Raw genomic sequence first — 18,480 nt, 5'->3', positions numbered from 1 at the left:
AGATGCAGCAAAGGGCGTGGGTTAGACTGGAGTTGGAGAAGCAGTGTGTTATATTTCTCACTCTCGTGCTCACACAGCCATAGTGTGGAGTGTTTAAAATGGGTTACAATGAAGACCTCCATCTGCAGTCAGTGACTATAGAACACTCTGGCTTTGGCCTGTTAGTTTCAACCAGCGCTAGCTCTTGACTTGTCTATTAATGAGCCTCCCCTTTTAATCCTCACTTTGCTAATCTCCGCTGTTTCACTGGCTTTCTGTTCCTTGTTGGAGAGGGGCAGGAGAGTCACACCACGGCCTCAACCTGCTGCCTCAGGTCTTCCTGAGGTAGCAGCTCCCCATCGTGTGAGCAAATTCATCTCCCAGCTGCTAAGGGTATTGTACATCCACTCAGTGATCAGTAAAGGGAGCTGGTTTCAGGAAGATGATATAAACTGGAGGTGGGGGTGATTAGGGGCCAGCCAGTAACTGCTGTGGAGCTCCATATAAACTTGGAGCTCAGTGCGCCGACAAAGCCAGGGTCCCCTCGTGTGCAGAAAGGTCACGAAGCAGGATGTCAAGGCAACGGTGGAAGTGCCCAGGTCACTAAAGAGCTCGGGTGAAGAATTTACATATTCCTGGGCTTGAGGGATACCTGGGCAATAAATGTGACTATGGCAGAACAAAGCAATACCCCAAAAGGACTGTCAGAATATATCTCACCCTTAAAGTGTTTTCCTACATCACTCGATACCTGAAGGATTAAGCTTTGTAACCAACACATGGGACACGATGAGCTAACCAAGGATGGACTGGGAATTGAACCTGGTCTGTCACTGGCTTGAACTGGTTGCTTGGTCTGTCTCTGTGCTGTACAGCTGTATCAGGTAATAGATTTGCTATGCAAAGTATGTTTGGCACTCTGAACAATGTCACCTCACATGTGTCTGTGTGTTTTATTTTCTGCAACACATTATTAATGGTGGGTCTGTTCTGTTGCAGATGATTGTGACGTTCGACCTGAAGAGCTACAGCATCATGTGACAGGTACAGTGCGAGCTCAGGGTGTGTGTGTGTATGTGGGTTGGGGGTGGCGGGCGGGTGTCGTTGAGTACGCTGGTTGAATCGAGTTTGTGTCTGGTTTCTGGACAGGGTGGCTGCTCTGGGATGTTTTGATGTTTTGTCTTGTTCTCTCTGATTTGACCATTTGGTTCTGAGAGGGAGTTATGGCACTATGTTAGGGGTCCTGGTGCTCGGAGTGACCAGTGTTGGCGAGGTGCCAACTCTGGGGATAAGCGGGTTTCAGAAATGTGGAAATGCCTGAATTGTACTCATGTGACCCTCCCAAGGCCGTAGACATCACCTTCAAAGTGCACAGCTCCACACTGCCCAGCTTCACAACCAAACCAGCAACGACAGTCTCCCTGTTGGGCATGGTATTTTATAAAAGCAGAAAATGCTGGAAATACCCAGCAGGTTAGGCAGCATCTGTGAAGAGAACTAGCATGAGTGACATTTTGTCAGAACTGCAAGATGACAGAAATATGGCCGTTTTTTGAGGCAGTGGAGGGGGCTCTGTCTCTGTGACAGGGTGAAAGGGCAAGGGATTCAAATAACAAAATATTTCACATTTGCAACAGCAAAATAAATAGCTAATGGATAAAGTTAAGGAAAAAAAATATGTCTGTATCTTATCAAGACAGGAAGGCCATCTGAACGCAATGTGAAGTAAGAAACCTGTCAGGCCTGACCCAGCAAAACAAGAAAAATACACAGCAAGGTATAGGTATAGGGAGGAGGAATTGTCTAAAGGAATTGTCTAAAGGTGTTGAACTCAATGTTGTGTCCAGAGGGCTGGAGGATGCTGCAACAAAAGCTGGACTGATGTTTGCTGAGCTTCATACATTTTCTTTCTCTCTTCTCACTCACTCACCCTCACTCACTCCCTCCTTCCCTCATTTTCATTTTCTCTTTCTCCCTCTCCCACTCCCTCATTCTCTCTTTCTATCTGCCCGTCCCTCTCTCTGTCCCTCCCCCTCTCTCTTATTCTCTCTCTGCCTGACTCTCTCCCTCATTCTCTCTCTCTCTCTCTCTCTCTCCCCCTCTGTCTCTCCCTTGGTCTCTTTCTCTCTCTCATACCCACAATCTCTTTTACACTCACTCTCTCCTTTTCTCTCCCTTTCCCTCATTCTCTCCCTTTCCCTCATTCTCTCTCTCTCCCTCACTCTTCTATCTCTCTCTCACACTCAATCTCCCACTTTTACACTCTCTTTTTCTCTCCCTCTCTCACTCTCACTCACACTCACGCGCTCTCTCTCTCTCTCTTTTTGCTTCTTCCTCGGTACCTGACCCGTGTGTCATTTGCACTGAGGGCCTGATGTCACCACAGATTAACCAGGCTGTTGTTTCCCTGTTGTGGTGTGTAGCTGCCCTCAGATATTCCTCAGAAATGGAAAATGTCTAAACGCAAATGAAAACGGCATCCAAAATGGCTGGGGCTAATGTCAGCCTATCCCCTGCAGTTGTCCATGAGCATTTCAGCTTCTTTCAGGTCTTGGAGGTTCCCTGAAGGATTCTCTTCATTTTCTGCTGCTTCTGGGATGGGGGGGGGGGGGGGGGGGGTTGGGGGGAGAATGAAGTGGAGCTCTGAGTTTTGCTAAAGGGGATAAGGCCTGCTGTTAGACCCCACTCCCCCGGCCGTGAGAGTGAGTTTGAGGGTGATCTGATGGAGGGCTTTCGAAAGCGATGAGGAAATAACCCACCTCATTCCCCACTATCGTACTGTCGGGGTTTCCAGGCTCACCAGATCGGAGCACTTCCTGAGGGGTGGCCTCAGCCAAAGTCCTCAGTGGAAACCTGAATCCCATCCTGCGTCTTTCCATTTCGGTATTGCTCCTTTTTTGGCCTGGGAGTCCCGGTGACACAGTCTGTACAACTGCTGTGATATCCAACCCAGGGAAGGAGCCGGCCGGACAGGGAAGGAGCCGGACAGGGATGGAGCCGGCCAGGGAAGGAGCCGGTCGGACAGGGAAGGAGCCGGCCAGGGAAGGACATTGCCGGACAGGGATAGAGCTGGACAGGGAGGAAGCCGGCCAGGGAAGGACCTGGCCAGTCAGGGAAGGATCTGTCCGGACAGGGAAGGAGCCGGCTGGACAGGAAAGGAGCGGACCAGGGAAGGAGCCGGCCGGACAGGGAAGGAGCGGACCACGGAAGGACCTGGCCAGTCAGGGAAGGACCTGGCCTGACAGGGATAGAGCTGACCAGGGAAGGAGCCAGCCGGTCAGGGAAGGAGCCGGCCGGTCAGGGAAGGGTTTAAAAGCCCTGACCGACACCTGGTGCCCTGAAGTGGAGCATCCTGATGTGGCCGGCGTTTCTAAGCGGTGTCTCTGCCTCCCGGCTCCTCTCCTCTCTCCCACGTCCTCCCTGTACACTGGGAAAGTTAACATTAAAGTATTCACTCCTGCTAATTTGCAGAGCTGCTCGGGGCAAAATTGGCAGCAGAGCTTAAACAATCTAACATCTCCATGGCAACCGTGAACATTAAACTAAAGAGACAGGGAATCAGTATGTGTACCTGCTGAGCGCTATTCCATAAACTGCTCCAATCAAAAGCATTCTCAAAGTCAGGTCGATAGATTTTCATTGAGCAAGGGCCACAATGCAGACGCTGTGAGGCTGACTGATGTTGACGCAACGGGACGTAGACAAGTTCTTCTTTTCCTGCAGACCACTGCCGTGATCTAACAGTGCAGCTCATTCTGTATCTCTCGTGATTCAGTGGACAACTGCGCCAGTAATGGCAGCACTGAGCAATTCCGGGCAGGGAGATGGTTCCTCTGTCAATACAGGGTGGCACGGTGGCTCAGTGGTTAGCACTACTGCCTCACAGCGCCAGGACCCCAGGTTCGATCCCAGCCTCTGCGCCTAACGGAAAGATGTTGTGAAACTTGAAAGCGTTCATCAAAGATTTACAAGGAGGGTTGGACGGTTTGAGCTATAGGGAGTGGTTGAATAGGCTGGGGCTGTTTTCCCTGGAGTGTCGGAGGCTGAGGGGTGAACTTATAGAGGTTTGCAAAATTATGAGGGGTATGGATAAGATAAATAGGCAAAGTCTTTTCCCTGGGGTGGGGGAGTCCAGAATGAGAGGGCGTAGGTTTAGGGTGAGAGGGGAAAGATATAAAAGGGACCTAAGGGACAACCTTTTCACTCAGACGGTGGTACATGTCTGGAATGAGTTGCCAGAGGAAGTGGTGGAGGCTGGTACAATTATAGCATTTAAAAGGCATCTGGATGGGTATAGGAATAGTGAGGGTTTAGAGGGATATGGGCCAAGTGCTGGCAAATGGGACGAGATTAGGTTGGGATATCTGGTCAGCATGGACGAGTTGGACTGAAGGATCTGTTTCTGTGCTGCACATGTCTATGACTGTCTCTCTGTATGGAGATAGTTTGTTCTCAATGTCTGGCATGTTCTCCTCATGTCTGCGTGGGTATGCTCCGGTTCGTTACATTCTGTCGGTGAGAGTGAGGATCACGCACTGAGCCTTGGCTGGTCCCCTCCGTACAGCAGGGCCGTTGGTGCTCTGTGCAGCCTCAGCTCAGAGCCATGGACCTAACATCACTGGGGAGTCTTTGTCTGTGTGGCTGGGCTCTCACTGGAGAAACCACGTTATTGGAAGCATCTTCCATCGTTTTCTTCCCCACCCATTATCTCTGGTGTCTATTACTCCTGCCTTGAGGGGCCCAAAATGTGATCCCCCTCCAGAGTGCAGCTCCCTCGTTTGTGAGAATTGGATCCCAGAATGCTGTCACAAGCCCCCTCCACTGTTGGGAGAAGGAAATCACTTCATTTCCTCCCTCTGATATTTTACCCAGGCACGGGCTCCAGCAATCTGACAGTTTTCATTCCAAGAGGGAAAACACCAATGGGTTTTGCAATGGTGGGGAAATATCCAAGCTGATTCCTGCCCTGGCCTCACACTTCCCTGACAGAAATGCTCGCTCAGGAATGGAAACCGAGTGCTCCATTCACACTACCATCGGGCACAAAACATTTTGGCATGTTCTCTGGTTACAGCAGGCGTGATACAAATGCAGGTCTATTCCATCCAGTAATGCTATTCCCTTCCTCCCAGGCTGTGCACAAACCCAGGGCTGGGAAGTTCAAAACTAGAGATCATGGGTTTAAGTTGAGAGGGGAACGATTTAAAAGGGACCCAAGGAGCAGCTTTTTCACGCAGAGGGTGGTTCCTGTGTGGAATGGAGACAGTGAGGACTGCAGATGCTGGAGATCAGAGTCGAGAGTGTGGTGCTGGAAAAGCACAGCAGGTCATGCAGCATCAGAGGAGCAGGGAATCGACATTTTGAGCATAAGCCCTTCATCCTGATGCCTGAAACGTCGAATCTGCTGCTCCTTGGATGCTGCCTCACCTGCTGTGATTTTCCGGCAACACACTCTCGACTCATGTGTGGAATGAGCTGCCAGAGGAAGTGATCAATGCAGGTGCAGTTACAACATTTAAAAGACATTTGGATAGGTGCATGAATAGGAAAGGTTTGAGGGATATAGGCCAAACACAGGCAAATGGGACTGGATTGGAAAAGCTGGTCAGCTTGGATGAGTTAGACCAAAAGGTCTGTTTCCGTGCTCTGGGACTCAATGACTCCGTCTGCTTGAAGTTTAATCAGGCTCTGTCTTGTCCAGTAGCCCCCAACCCCCTGACTCCGGATTTTGATTTTGGGAGAAGCTCCCACATAAGAATGATTGATAGATAAATGGAATGTGTTGTGAAGACCGCTTTCATTCTGATTGGGACTTGCAGCAGTAGCAGAGCGTGAGGCTGCCACTGCAAGGGGCTGGGTGCTTGTTTGTGAAAACATTGTGGGTTTCCCAGTTTGAGAAGCATGATGTATCAGTGTCAGTGTGCGATATGCTTGGTGCCCTTTAATTCGCATAATTGATGTGTTGTTCTCTCAGAGCTGCTGTTTGCATATCGCTGCCTGCTTGTGTGTGTGTTGTGAAAATCAATTTCTTCAATCACCCCGATTGTCATCCATTTTCTAGCCAGTGCATGTCGAAACCCTTCTGTTTTTCAGGAGCCTGCCTCTTACACCTGCTGTCAATACAACAGGATGAAAGTCTTGCCCCAGCCTCTTGTCAATATTATTCATAACCAACTGGACTTCAAGCAGGAAGCCTGAGGCGCAGTTAGTGCTTCTGCCTGCACCTCTTCTCGTGCCTGTTAGCTTCTTTCCTTTCCCCCATGTCTTTCTTCCTCCCTCACATTTTGTTATTTATTTCTGTGTCTTCCTTTTCCTCTCTATCTCATTTTCTTCACCTGCATTGCTCTCCTGCTTTCTGTCTCTCTTTCCCCTTTGCAGCCTGGCTCCACGTGAGATTCTTTTCATCGCAGCCTGTTTTCACAGTGAGCCCTGTGTTTGTGCAGCCCTGCCCCCACTGACTGTGAATCTTCTTCATTTGGAGGTTCCCATTCAAGAGGTTTCTCCTGGCTGACTCTGCTAGGTGTCTCAGAACAATGATGACGCTTGTTCAGGTGCAGAGCCTGTGAGTGGGGCCTGTTGTGCCAACAGTTCCCATGTGGTTCTATCTGACCAGGAAACACTCCGGCACGTACTGCCTGACGCAGACATATCGGAAGGATTTACAAACTGACAATCCACTTTGTCACGCCCCTTCCATAGCCACAGAGGTCTGAGGTGGGATGTGAGTCTGGAGCCAAAGGCAGGACGCTACCACAAGACCTCCCTCGACCATGGATGCCGTACGAAATTGATGTTGATTGATTTGGTCTGGGAGCAGCAGTGAGCTAGCTCACCATCAGCAGGAACTCTCTGGCCCTTCAGTGCAGCAATTCTCAACCAAATGAGCTGAACGAGTGAAGGAGCCTGTTGGAGTGAGGCGGCCCTCCATTGCTGACCAGTTAGTGCCACTCTGTACAGTGATGGGACCATCTTAATACTGACAGAAATTCCCAGCTCTGTTTTCCTCATGGCACGCTCTCGCATACACGCACACACACGGACAAGAACACCAACACGCACACACGGACACATGCACACACATGGACACAGGCACGCACAAACACGTGCATACACATGAACATGCACACATATAAGCATATACATAGGAATGCACATGTGCACACATACTCACGAGTGTTCACAGGTGCACTCACACATGCACACGCACACACGAGCATGTGCACATCTCTGCACTCATACAAATGTTTGCGCATTCACCCATTTTGATTAATTAGCAAATAGTGTATTCAGTTCAAAAGAAGTTAAAATGGCCCCTGCTGACTGATGAACAAAGTTAGGTTTTCCTGGCCATCTCAGTCAGCAAAGCAGTGAGTGATGTGTTTGCCTGTATCAAAGTCTTATTATCTGGATCAGCTGATCTCTGCTGGGGCATAGTTCCCCTTGAGCTGGTTGCTAAGGGACTGAAGAATTTACCTAGGCTGATTCTTGGTCAGTCGCCATGTTGTCGTCTTCCTCATGCCCTGACTGCACTGGCCCACATGGTCAGAAAGCCGGCCAGCACATCATTTATGCAAAGCAACTTCCAAAAACAATTGATTGGTAATGAATATATAATCTGTGTGTTGTAATGTTGATTGAGGGATAAATGGGAAAGCCAAGAATAATTCCTCTTCTAAGCGATGCCATGGAATTTTTTTTTTTACAGACACTTGAGAGGATGGACAGGATGATGTTCTAACATTGATCATCTCATCTGAAAGGCAGCACTGCTGTTTAGTGGAAAGTGCAAACGATGATATAGCTGATGGTATTGCTGTGAGATCAGCAGAGGAAATCAGAAGACAAGATCAGACTGTAGGGAGGAAGCATGTAGACATTACATTAGAGAGCTGTATTCACCAACTTGTGCTGTTTAAAAGTGAGTAAAGAGTGTTATAATATTGAAGAGAATGAGAGACCCTTACTTTAGTATAAAGGTAAATGAGGATACTGGCGACCAAGAGAGCAATATTTGAGTAAATCCATCATCCATGTGTATGTCACTCAGAGATACTAAGCAGAACTATCTAACACACTAGTAGAAAGGTCAGCATTAAGTATGCATCTCTGGCATACAAACATAGGAGTATGCCATTCATCCCCTTGAGCTCTTCCTATTCCAGCACTACCCCATTAACTCGATGTCTTGAGTAACTAGCAACCAGTCATTTAAAATGATTTATTTAATAACTGAGATTGCACAGTCCTCTGGGGCAAAGAATCCCAAAGACTCTATTCTGCAGAAGGGTCACTGCACCCGAAGCATGAACTCTGCTTTCTCCCCACACCTGCTGTGATTTCCCAGCATCATTTTATCTCTCCAGCCCTGAGGCCCCCAGCCTCGTTCCTGATGAAGGGCTTTTGCCTGAAACTTTGATTCTCCTGCTCCTCGGATGCTGCCTGACCTGCTGTACTTTCCCAGCACCACACTCTTGACTCTGATCTCCAGCATCTGCCGCCCTCACTGTCGCCTGTTTCCCAGCATCAGCTTTCCTTTTATTTTGAGACTCTGTGTCACAGTGAGGAGATGAAGCGATATGGAGTTTCCCAAAAAAAAAATGAAGGTTGAGATACTAGAGCTTTGGCAATCCTGAGGTTGTGAAATGTGCTGTAAATACGGACATATGATAGATTTCCAGTAGAAATGGGACTTCACCCTGCATTTTCTGGCCCAGAGCAAGGACACTACCAATGCATTACAAGAGCTCTCATGTACTGTACATATTTAGTGAATGGGATGGAGCCCTCATAATGGCAGCAGAACTAAGGAAATTTATGTGAATGAAAAGAGATTGAGGGACAGAAGACAAGGTTGGAAATGGAAGGAAGTTTCTCATTGTAAAGACATGAATGGTGTTCCACACGACTGTCTTTTGAGGCTGCTCTCATGTCTCATGTACTTATCAATGGCCTGGATTTAGGAACTGAGTGAGTGAGATTGAAACTTGCTGGTGGCCCTCTATAGACAATGGTGATTAAAGACTGTTCAAGGGTTTAAATTTTGTTAACGAGCCAGGCAGACAGACAGCAGACACAGTTCAGTGTGGGAGCTACACCATATTTGAGTTGAGTAGAAGCATAGAGGAATAACACAGGTCAGTAAAGATGGCAGCACAAGTACCAAACCTAGGCAGTTGATGCTGCTTTTGTTTAATACTTCAGTTAGACTGCAATTCTGTACATTTGGGGAACTCCATTACAGAACAAGTCAAAGTAGAATGTGCATTTGCAGGTACAAAGGGATCTAGTTTTGTGAAGGTGAGTCATTTTTCAACAAACTTTAGAGGTGCCCTGATTGAGACCTTTAGGATCAAGAATGGGTTAAAAAGTGATGCATTGTTTCGCAATGTAGCCCAACATTAAGCTGATCGCAGAAAGAATTAACGTGGAGAGTGAGGAAGATGGTTCTCTAGCAGAGGATAGCTGTAATATGCAACTCTCTGCTTTCAACCATTGGTAAAGCAGCATCTACAGGCCAGAAGCTATTTCCAACATGTTCCTGCTCCATTTGAAGGATTTTGCTGCAGGTACAATGGAAATGTCATTTCCACACGCTGTTCCTGCAGTTCATTCGGCAAAGTTACAGCAGGGGAGCAGGAGTGGTTCTGTTTTAAAAATAAGTTTGAATGCAGACAGCTTGGATAGTGGCATCACAACCCCAGCCAAAGTGGAGGAGATTGGCTAAGCCTTCGAGCTTTCATACCTGCCAATCTCACACTAGGTGACTAACATTGATTTTATATTCAGAGTTTAAAGTGTGTGGCCATCCTGCTTTTTGCTGTGGCTGTGATCTAGCTGTGGGTCAGGCCAGGTTGCTGGATATTGTCCACTACTGTGTACCATACTGTGTACCTGTATTGCCTACATTTCTTTCTGAACAATTACAGAAATGAAATTCAAAGCTTTTTTATCTTACTTACACTGAAGAATACAAGAAAACCAACTTTACTGAGAAAGCAAGAATTTAAACAGCATTGAAAGATTGATTGGCATGAAGATAAAGCCAGAACTATTGACGGTCTTAGTTAATGACTGGCAGACTATGTATAAAGTCCCTCATCTCTTTCGCTATCTGCAGCAGGCACATGCCAACTATACCAAAGTAACGGGCACTTGCTAAACCAGAATATCCTATCCAACATTACAGCTTTTTTAATTTCAAAAAATATACTTTATTCATAAAAATATCTTTATATACATAGTCACTAAAGCAGTTCATTTCTGTGCAGTAGTTTTGCAGAAACAAACAAGCATCAGAGCTTGACTCTAACCAGCAAACAAGCCAAAGGTAACTGTTACTCATGTAAGACTATATTTACAGAGGTTTGGGGCATCGAGTGTGTCTGATAACTGAACAGAACCCCATTTAACTTTGACAGAACAACCTTAGACAGTGGCCTTTCCCCAGCGCACCTTAGTGGTCGTTGCCCCAGGCTTTGGTGTATCCCTCAGCATACACTCCTGGACCTGTAATCTGCAATTGGATAACATTCACAAAATAACCCTGACTGCACTAAGAATTAGATGGAAATCAATTTGAGATTGCACAGTGTAAATTGGGCATGCTAAAAGCTCCCTTGATTTATGCACAGGGCCCTGTACTTTGCAGGCGAAATGACTATGTCCACAGATTGTACCTTTATCACTGAATAAAAGGACAGTGGATCACTGCTGCATCCTAATGGCAGCGCCCTGACCAATCTGAGTCAAGACTGTGTTAACTGTTCCTGCTGCAACTCTGAGCCAATCATAGTCCAATCAATCTGCATCTTCTTCACATGTTGTATAAATCATTGCTTTCTTTCAAAAGTTGGTTTTCTTGCATTGAATCCTGGTGAATGCAAAATGAGAAACTCCAACTTCATGTCTTTGTTTTTTAGCAATGTTTGTTCTGTGCAACCAAGCAATTATATGAATGAATAGGATTTATTGTTGCAATTTAGATTGTTTCTTACGTGATTTATTAAATATCCAACCCCACCTCCTGTGGCTCACATAGTGGCACTAAAGCTCATACTAAAGAAAAAGAATAGTTAACAGTATTGGGAGAATGGGCTAGTAGAGGGTGGTTTATAAAGGAAAGTCACAGCTCTGGTCATGTCTTTGTGCTGTGAGAATCTGTATTCCATGTAGAAAAAGCAAGTAGTCTTAGCACAGGGCAGAATGCAGAATTTGTAGCCCAGCTCAGCATTCAGTCGGTCCCAGTGTTGCAGTTAGACAGTGGGATAAGTCAAAATCCCAAAGTTGAGCAAGCTGTATTTGTAGTTTGTAAGCTGCACTAATAAGCTGTAACTAACATCCAAGAACTGATCAAGTTATTTTGCGTTATTGTTTGATCACCAGGCCATTAGTTTTGGAAGCCATCCACCAATTACCTTTCTCGTTCTTGCACACATGACTCTCTCATTCACTCTCCCCCCCCCCCCCCCCCCATCTCGCACGTGCACACTCTCTCTATCGCATGTGGGTGCACACACACTCTCCCTCCTTTCAGAAGGTCCTTTAAAACCGACCTTTTTGACCAAGCTATTGATCCATAAGATGTAGAAGAAGAAGTAGGCCATTCAGCCCATTGGGTATTCTCAACCATTTAATGAAATCATGTCTGATCTGATAATCCTCAAGCTCCACTTACCTGTTTTATTCCCAAGAGCTTAGATTTCATTCCTGATGAAAATTCTGTGTATCTCACAAATCATAGTTGAATAATCATAGTCATCATGAGCTATTGCCATAAACCATTGTGATTGTGGTCACCTTTTGTTGTTATTCTCACGTGGCTTCAGTGTCAACATTTATCTCAGGGTGGCACAATGGCTCAGTGGTTAGCACTACTGCCTCACTGCGCCAGGGACCCTGGGTTCAATTCCACCCTTGAGCGACTGTCTGTGTGGAGTTTGCACATTCTCCCTGTGTCTGCATGGGTTTCCCCTGGGTGCTCTGGTTTCCTCCCCAGAGCCCAGAGATGTGCAGGTTAGGCGAATTGGCTGTGCTAAATTGCCCCCCAGTGTCCAGGGATATGCAGGTTGAGTGGGTTAGCCAGGGGAAATGTAGGATTACAGGCAATAAGGTTAATGGGGGATGAGCCTGGGTGGGATGCTGTTTGGATGGTCAGTGTGCACTCTATGGGCTGAATGGCCTGCTTCCACACTGTAGGGATTCGGTGCCGCACACTTTAAACTCTGAGTATAAAATCAGTGCTAGTTACCTAGTGTGAGATTGTCAGGTATGAAAGCTTGAAGACTTAGCCAATCACCTCCACTTTGGCTGGGGTTGTGATGCCACTATCCAATCCTGAAGGCTCTTGGGTCAATTATGACAGTGATTGTCGTAGGTTGTTGTTGTAGTAAATGCAATATTCAGACTGATAAAGGCAGAAAACACTGGGAAAGCTGCCTGTGATTTCCTCAGGTGCCTGCTAATGTGGCAGGACATGGAGGGAGGCAAGGCACAGTTCAGGTTTTAAGCATCTCACCGCTGAGCTCTGGCCATGTTCCACCTGCACCAGTGTTTGCCACCCTTCCTACCACCCCCCAACAACATGTATTTGTTTCTCATGAGCCTCTCCCTTGGAAGAGTGAACTGAAAAGGATGGCTTTGTGTGGACATAATCAATAGAAGCTGTATGGGCACTGCTTCCTTTTTATTCCTCTGAGAGGCTGATAAATCAGCCCATCGATTCCATGATACACTTGGCTGTTGCACCGTGTGAGTGAGTTAGTGATTCTCCTGGGCTCCTGCTGAAATGTCAAATCCTAATTATTTCTCAGATTGCTGAATAGTGTAATGATTCATACCAGGATTTCGATTAATCTCCAGCATTTCAGTGACTTTGAATTCCAGGAGGAGATGTGTTTTTAATTACTTATCCTAATAAACAGAGCTTCGTGTTACTGGAACGCTGTTTCCACTCGGCATCCTTCCTTTCTGTAAACGATGTTACTCCATTGTCTTGTTAATTGCCACGTTGAATTCTGGTGCCATAAAATTTTTGTTAAGGGTTATATTCCTTTGAGGACCATATTGCTCCTACAAGGGGGCCCCGAGGAGAATGATTGGATCTATCACTCTGGCACAAGGTTGTTATGTTTGGCCTCGGTATCTCTAGATTTGGTGAGGTTGGGGAGTGGGAGCAGGGAATCTAATAGTGAGGTTACCTGATCACTATCCTGGGCATAGTGCAGAGAGAAAGAGAGACCAGGCACCACTGTGATGCCTCGACATTTCAACAGCTGATGCAATTTGCTGTTATTGTGAAGAAAAGGCAGTGTGGGGGCATTTGCTCCTGTCCCACACTAGCAGCACCTTCAGGGGAATGGGGAGAAATGACCAGATCAAGGTAGTTTTCCTTCATGTCCTGTTGTGCACTGCCTGTCCACTGAAATGTGTGCTTTTACTGAAAATGGTGTCACTGCTGTGCTATCACAGGTCACACTCACCAATTACAGCCAAATGACTCGTTCGCCCATTTCCACCACGGACCCCTCATGCTGTTGGTCTCCTCTGTCATGGTTCAATTTGTTTAGGATCCTTACAGTCACAAGCTGGTTAACCAAACACCTGCTGACCGACAAGTTAAAATCAAGCTGACTACTGGGCGAAGGCCTTGACAAGTGAATGAGGCTGGATAGATACGTCCAACAGCAGTCCCTTTGGCAAGAGGCCAACATGAAAGCTTATTGTAAGGTTTTTATTAGCACTTGACTGTTATCTTTTGGTTTATTCACTGATGGGGCATGGGTGATGCTGGCCAGCGAGTGAATGTATTGTCCATGCCTAGTTGCCCCCCTTGAGAAGGTGAGCTACCTTCTTGATCCGCTGCAGACCATGTGTGTAGGTGACCCACAATGCCCCTTAGGGAGAAAATTCCAGGATTCTGACCCAGTGACAGTGACGGAACAGCAATATACAGTATTTCCAAGCCAGGATGGTGAGTGGCTTAGAGGGCAACTTGCAGGTGATTGTGTTCCCACATACTTGTTGCCCTTGACCTTTGAGATGGAAGTGATTGTGAGTTTTGATGGTGCTGTCTGAGGGTCTGTGGTAAATTTCTGCAGTGAATTTCTGTAGATAGTAGAGACTGCTGCTACTGAGTATTGATGGCAAAGGGAGTCGATGCTTGTAGATGTGGTGCCAATCAAGCGGGCTGCTTTGTTCTGGATGGTGTCAAGCTTCTTGAGTGTTGTTGGAGCTGTATCCATCTGGGCAAATGGGGAGTACTCCATCACACCCTGGCTTGTACCTTGTAGATGGTGGTCAAGCTTTGGGAGTCATGAGGTGAATTACTCGCCACAGTATTCCCAGTATCTAACCTGATCTCATAACTGCTGTATTTATATGGCAAGTCCAATTAAGGTTTTGTCAATAGTAAGGCCCCCAGGATGTTGAGAGTGGGGCATTGGGTGATGGTATCTGCACGAGTTCAACTGATGGTGTTTGTCTTTGTCCTTTTCTGTTCCATTAGTTAAGATTGAAGAGGGACAGAGGAGATGGCCCTGTTTAATACACAGCGCTTTGTTTGCTGTGTGGCTGGGGCAGTCCAACCCATTATAGTTTAGAGATGGGATGTAGCTGTAGATAGTGATTCAGAGTTTTCTCTGACATTGATCTGTTCCTAAAATTGAGTAAGGTCAGCCTTGGGTCCTCTGTATTTGGTGGAGACGTGAGGAGCTCTTAAACCTAATGTTTTTTTCAATCTGCTCAAAGTACAAAGAGATAGTACAAAACTGAGAGCTTGTACTGATGCTGCTGCATTTTCTCTCTCTCATGACAATTCAATCACATCTCACGTCAATCCTGAGTTTCAGCAGCCACAACATGATGGCAGATAGGCCACAACCTATCACTACCAAGATGTTACAGTAGCTAGTCTGGAACAACCATTTGAGGTGTAAATGAACTGAAGAAAATGGTGGCACGGTGGCTTAGTGGTTAGCACTGCTGCCTCACAGCACCAGGGATCCGGGTTCGATTCCCACATCAGATGACTGTCTGTGTGGAGTTTGCACATTCTCCCCATGTCTGTGTGGGTTTCCTCAGGGTGCTCAGGTTTCCTCCCACAATCCAAAGATGTGCAGGTTAGGTGAATTAGCCATGCTCAATTGCCCGTAGTGTTAGATGCATTAGTCAGGGGTAAATATAGGGTAGGGGAATGGGGCTGGGTGGGTTACTCTTTGGAGGATCGGTGCAGACTTGTTGGGCCGAAGGGTCTGTTTCCATACTGTAGGGAATCCAATTTAATCTAAAGTGGGTTAATGTTGGTCACGAGACTGAGGCATTAAATTGTGACATTATCCTTTTCAAATCTCTCCATGCCTGTGTCCCTCCCCTATCTGATTAGATTACATTAGATTACATTACATTACAGTGTGGAAACAGGCCCTTCGGCCCAACAAGTCCATACCGCCCCGCCGAAGCGCAACCCACCCATACCCCTACATTTACCCCTTACCTAACACTACGGGCAATTTAGCATGGCCAATTCACCTGACCTGCACATCTTTGGACTGTGGGAGGAAACCGGAGCACCCGGAGGAAACCCACGCAGACACGGGGAGAACGTGCAAACTCCACACAGTCAGTCGCCTGAGGCGGGAATTGAACCCGGGTCTCTGGCGCTGTGAGGCAACAGTGCTAACCACTGTGCCACCGTGCCGCCCACCTCTGCAGCTTCCTAGTATGGGACAGAATCCCAGACTTAGGGGAGATTTAGGATAAAATCTGGTGATGTGACTCAGTGTACACTATCAGAGGTACCGCAGTGTAAAGTGTCCTTGCTCTGTCAGCCTTGTGACAAGATGAAACTATGGTGAGATGCTTCGTCAGTTAATGAGGTTCATGTTTTCCCGAGCTCAGCAAACCCTGTAGAGGTTCTTTCTCAGCATAGAAAGAACGAGGAGATTTTCCCTCCAACTTCACAAGTCTCCAAAGATATCTGTGCCCCCTTGTGGGCTTGTGTACATTCCCAGTTAAAGTTGCTTGACCATCAATGGCTGAGCCCAAGCCCTGGAATCCCCTCCAAAAATGTTCAATCTCTCTATCTGTCTTTCCCCTTTCTGGCACATCTGAAACCATCTTATCACCTAATATTTCATTTATATACTTCACAGCGTCATACTCAGTTATACAATGCACCTTACAACCTTCCATTACATGAATGGTGCTCTATAAATAGAAGCTGTTGTTATTGTTGCACAGTGTATTGTGTGGTGTCGGGTATCACCGGGTATACAGCAGAAACTCTTTATCTCGGCTGTATTGTATATCAGAGTTGAGAGTGTGGTGCTGGAAAAGCAACAGCAGGTCAGGCAGCATCCGAGGAGCAGAATTGACGTTTTGGATATAAGCCCTTCATCAGGAATCAGGGCTTATGTCTGAAACGTCAATTCTCCTGCTCCCCGGATGCTGCCTGTCCTGCTGTGCTTTTCCAGCACCACATTCTCAACTCTGATCTCCAGCATCTGCAGTCCTCACTTTCTCCTCCCCAGAATGTATATCAGATCACACTGTTTATTGTGTATGTTGTGTAGAAGCGAGGTATTTGTACTGCACCCTGGTAAGATGGACCATTACTCCATCAGATTGTTTTAAGGTAACATCAGCAGGAGGTTGTTGATACATTGTTTATTCAGACGATTAGGATCGAAGACCCATCCTGGGAAGGCAGCAGTGACTGTGGAAATCAGGTTCCACGGTAGCAGCCATCAAGTGCCACGCAAGCAGGGCTGTTTCACCAGCAGGGGCATCACACCCGAGTGTATTGTATTGTCACTCGACTGGGCAGGGATCAGGATTAACTCTGGCCAGTCCTCTCCAGAGACCTGGAGGAAAGTTGTAGGCTGCCAGAGGGTGAGAGAAAAAGATCAACTGGGGAGTGACTCTAAGATCCTCTCCTGGGCCAAATAGCTCAGTATCAGACAATATTGTGCACGTGCTGATAGAGCCGTGCAATGAGGTACTGTCGGAGACTGGGTGGCCAGTTGATCCACAGGAGCTCCGTCCTGATTGAAGTGTAGTCAGTCAAGTCTAGCTCTGACTGCAGTGAAGGGAGTGGTCACGTGAGAATTGTAAATGAGACTGACATGCAGCAACACAGTTAGTCATGGATCCTTGGTGTAACCATAATTACCAGGTTAATGCAACTCTGCAATCAATAGCTTATTCATTCATAATACGCTGCTTATGAAATGCGTTGTAATGGCCTAATAATTTAATCATAATTAAAACACATGACATTTACTCAGAGAGTGATGTCCTGGGGTCTTGCTGTTTGCAGATTGATGGCAATCCAGCACTAGTTTAGCTCCGATGCTCTCTGCACATGGTCATTGCTGAACTACAGTTGGGCTGTCCTGTATAAACCGCCTGCAGTTTCACCCACACCATCACCAGGCACGGGTGCAAACTGCTGAACAACAGACTGATTGCTGCGACACAGTTTGAACCAACCCGATAGCGATTTTCACTGCTCCCTCCCCGCTTTGTGGTTTGTGAATTTATGGCATTGTGTACGCACACGACATTCCCTTGCTCTGTCTGTGCTGTATGAAGCTGTCTGCTGTAGACAAATGTATACTTCATTACCTTTATAATCATGCACATGCGTTAATATTGTTGCTGCTGCTGCACCCGCCTTTCCATCAATGTGTTTTGGAACTGTAAGGCTCTGCAGCCCTGCCCCTCTGTGCATTTAATCAACTCTGGGCTCCCAGAGTAACTTAATGGATATGTTCAGTCTTTAATTTGAAGCCTTTCAGGTTACAGATGTGCCATCCTTCAGTCTGCAGCTCCTGCTATCCTAACAGATTCCTCTGACACTGAGGATGCTAGAATTGTCCTCAATGTCACTAGGCTAGGAAGAGGGATAATAGCAGTCAAGGTGACCATGAACTTGGAATTCAGTTGGCCGTACTGCTCACCCATAACCCCCTGATCTCCCACTCCAGCCATCCCTATGAAAAAACGAGTGTCCACTAACCAGATAACCTGATTCCCTTTCTAATCTCCTGATCCTTCTCCCAAACCTCCGATCCATCAACTCCCCACCTCACCCAAACTAGGGTCTGAATCTTTCCACCACCACCCGCTTAATCCTTCAAATTTGCCTTCTCCCCTTGGGACCCTTTGATTGGCAGAGCTCCCTACTTTAAGATGACCCTTTGACCCCCCCCTCCATCTCTCTCAATGCCACCACTAATGGACCCCCGCCCATCTCCCCATCAGACCATCTCTCCCTGCCCTTTCAAGGTCAACTCCAGAACCCTCCCAAGATCAATTACCTGTGACCCTTTCCCGCCAGTGCCAACCCCATTCCAGCCACTGTGCAGCCCCATTGCATGCTGCGGCCGTGACCAGAGAAAGCCAGGCCTGTCAATTACACTGGTTCCTCTGGGTGAGGAACCGATCCATCAGTGTTTTTTTGCAGATGGTGTGCAGGAAAGTCGCACTTTCTGAACTCTCCAG

General features: G+C 47.0%; 1 protein-coding gene across 7 annotated transcripts in view; it reads left to right on the top strand.

Moving 5' to 3' along the window:
- Positions 1 to 18,480, top strand: part of LOC122540243 (kazrin-like) — a 719,824-nt gene that overhangs the window by 393,673 nt on the left and 307,671 nt on the right. For all 7 annotated transcript variants that reach the window (XM_087980531.1, XM_087980530.1, XM_087980528.1 and 4 more), the window contains one exon: positions 979 to 1,023. In XM_087980531.1, coding sequence (XP_087836657.1) covers positions 979 to 1,023 — 45 coding nt within the window. The remainder of the gene's footprint in view (positions 1 to 978; positions 1,024 to 18,480) is intronic.

Source organism: Chiloscyllium plagiosum, unplaced genomic scaffold (genome assembly GCF_037043375.1).
Source record: "Chiloscyllium plagiosum isolate Xiang-an unplaced genomic scaffold, Cpla_swu_hap1 HiC_scaffold_37, whole genome shotgun sequence".
Classification (NCBI taxonomy): Eukaryota; Metazoa; Chordata; class Chondrichthyes; order Orectolobiformes; family Hemiscylliidae; genus Chiloscyllium; species Chiloscyllium plagiosum.
The sequence above is the reverse complement of the archived record's forward strand: the minus strand, read 5'-3'. Positions and strand labels throughout refer to the sequence as shown.